The 2,849-nt window shown below is 45.2% G+C and overlaps 1 protein-coding gene across 1 annotated transcript in view; it reads right to left on the reverse strand.

The window, feature by feature from the left end:
* Nucleotides 1–386: 386 nt before the first annotated feature.
* The window catches only part of LOC125482412 (serine/threonine-protein kinase Nek9-like), a gene marked incomplete at its 3' end in the record, with an annotated part of 3,049 nt that continues 586 nt past the window's right edge, over nucleotides 387–2,849 (reverse strand). The window contains exon 2 of the mRNA XM_048594483.1: nucleotides 387–564. Coding sequence (XP_048450440.1) covers nucleotides 387–564 — 178 coding nt within the window. The remainder of the gene's footprint in view (nucleotides 565–2,849) is intronic.

Raw genomic sequence — 2,849 nt, forward strand, 5'->3', positions numbered from 1 at the left:
CTGCTCCTCTGATGCTGCCTGGCCCGCTGTGCTGCTCCAGCTCCACACTGTGTTAATAATGATTAACGCCTGGATTATGTTGGCTGATGCTGATGTAGGGAAAAATACTGACTCCAGAACACCGAAATAACTCCCCAGCAATACCTCCTTGCCTATCAAAGTGTCCCTCGCACACCAGTCCTCCTTCTGCAGTGCTTTTAAGATGGTGCCTCCCCTACACTTCAATTGCTGACATGTTCCCCTGCACACGCATTGTCCCCCACCAGTTGTGTGCCCTATAGCCAATGGCCCCATTACAGTGTCCCTCTCCCCACGGCGGTGTCTCCCCCTCCCCACAGCAGCACTCCCTCTGCCGTGTCCCCTAAGAATATCCTGCCCCCACTCACCATTGCAGTATTCCACCTCAATCAGGAGTTTGTTTTCATCCAAGAAATGGTTGTAATAGGCGATGATATTGTGATGCTGCAACACTGACAGGATGAGGATCTCGTTCTGTGTGTCTCGCCGCTCCTTCTCCGAAAGCCGAGCCAAGTCAATCTCTTTCCAAACCACCAGGGAGTTGTCCTGTATGCAGAAAGAACAGGGATTCCTGTTAACCCTAAGGGCTAACATGGTCTGGGGTGTGAGGAGGAGACGCCATAAGGAGCCCAGGCAATGTTCCCTCAGCACTGGCTCCAGATCGAGGGAGAGCAGCCATCACCACCTCACAGATAACAGTCTGCACTGACTGCAGCACTTCAGGAAGGCAACTTAGCTTCTTCAGTATAATTAGGAATGTGCAATTAATGCTGGCCAGCCTATGAAGTCCAGAACAAACGTACGAAACAAAAGGTAGCTCAAAAAGTCAGCCGGATCGCGGCAATAACTGTGGAGCTGGAAAAGCACAGCAGGTCATGTAGCATCTGCGGAACAGGGAAGTCAATGTTTCGGGCCAAAACCCTCCATCCAGCTGGATCGAGGGTTGATAATTCTCCGGGACCAGATGAGCCTCATCTCAGACAGTCGAAGGAAGTAGTAACAGAGACTGCGGTTATCACTAGTAACACTGTTCTGAAAGTTTCCATTATCTAGAAGGTATCAAAAGTAAACTATTTAAGAGGAGAAAAAGGAGAGTGGAAAAATGCAGACCAATCAGCTTGAAATCCATAGTGCAGAAAAGATTAGAAAGGATGTGATCATAAACATTAGAAGAATGGCAATATTGAGCAGGATTTAAGAAAGGGGAATCACATTCAACAAACCCGTTGGAGTTATTCTAGGAATGTAACGTGTCACACAGACAAAGCAGAACCAGTGGATGTGGTGTATTGGGATTTTCAGAGGCTTTTATAGGGTCCCACAGAAAGTTGGTTGATAAAATTTGAGCATGGGATTGGGGGATTACACCCGAAAGAAGTGAGAATTGGTTAACAGGCAGAAAGCAGATGATAGGAATAAATAGATTATTCTCAGGATGGCAGGTTGTTACTAAAGGGGTAACAGAAGGGTCAGGGCTAGGTACACAACTGTTCACATTCGACAGCAACGATCTGGAGGTGGGGAACACTGAAATATTTCCAAATCTGCCGGTCATGGGTGGTTGTGTAAGTTGTAAGGAAGAAGCAAAGGGTCTTCAAGAAGATTTGGTCAGGCTCAGTGAATGGGCTAGAACATGGCAGATGGAACATAATAATAATGTGTAAAAGAATTTACTTGGGTAGGAAACATAACAAGGCAGTATATTTCTTTAAGGGGGAGAGGTTGGGAAGTGCAGGTGTCCAAGGGGACCTGGGTGTCCTTGTCCGTGAGTTGCTAAAAGCTAATATACAGGTGCAACAAGTAACTGGAAAGGCAAACAGTGCATTGTCCTTCATCACAACAGGAATTGAGGTCAGGAGTTGCTGCAATTGTATAGAGCCTTGGTGAGACCTCACCTGGAGTACTGTGTTCAGTGTTGGTCTCCTTATTGAAAGAAAGATATACTTATCACAGAGGGAATGCAATGATGAAATGGTATTTGCTGCTCCTATTGCTTGAGGTCTTATTATGGTCTAATAAGAACACCTCTCATCCCTGTAAACTCCAACAGTTACAGGCTGAACCAGTCCAAACTTTAAGAAGAATAGAATAGAATCCCTACAGTGTGGAAACAGGCTCTTTGGCCCAACAAGTCCACACCGACCCTTTTCTCATAAATAACCCCACCATCCCAGTTTTCAGCAGAGTGACCATTCTCTGAACTATTTCAAACATACTGATATTGCTTCATTAGGCAGAGTCATCGCGGTTTGTGAATGGGAATTGACTACTGGTGTTATCTAAGGAAAGAACCAGCAATGTAAATAAAGGGAAACAAGTCGATTTATTGTACTTCAAATTCCAAAACAAATTTGACAAGGTGCCACATCAAAGGGTATGACATAAAATAAGACCTTGTGGGCATGAACAGAGGATTTGTTGGCTAACAGGGAGCAGATGATGTGCATAAACGGATGGCTTTCACTTTGTCAGCGTGTGAAAAGCAGTGTATTTCAATTATTTGGATGGAGAGCCTGAAATCAGAGTTGCGAAACTTTCTGATAACACAAACATACAAAGAAAACTAAGTCAATAAAAGGACATAAGGGGACTGCAGATAGGTTGAATGAGTGAGTAACAATGTGGGAGATGGAGAGTAATGGAGAAAACAGTGAGCTTTTCCACTTCGGCATTATTTAAAAGGAAAGAGATGGCTAAACTGAAATACAGGGATCCGACGGTGCTAGAACAGGAATCCTAAATGCAGACTGCAGGAGCCACAACTGATCTCAAAAGCAATGCAATGTTGTCGGTGGGTCAGCGCCGAGAGAGCGCCGCACTGTCGGAGGGTC

The sequence above is a fragment of the Rhincodon typus genome, unplaced genomic scaffold, assembly GCF_021869965.1.
Source record: "Rhincodon typus isolate 14 unplaced genomic scaffold, sRhiTyp1.1 hic_rhity00009944, whole genome shotgun sequence".
NCBI lineage: Eukaryota > Metazoa > Chordata > Chondrichthyes > Orectolobiformes > Rhincodontidae > Rhincodon > Rhincodon typus.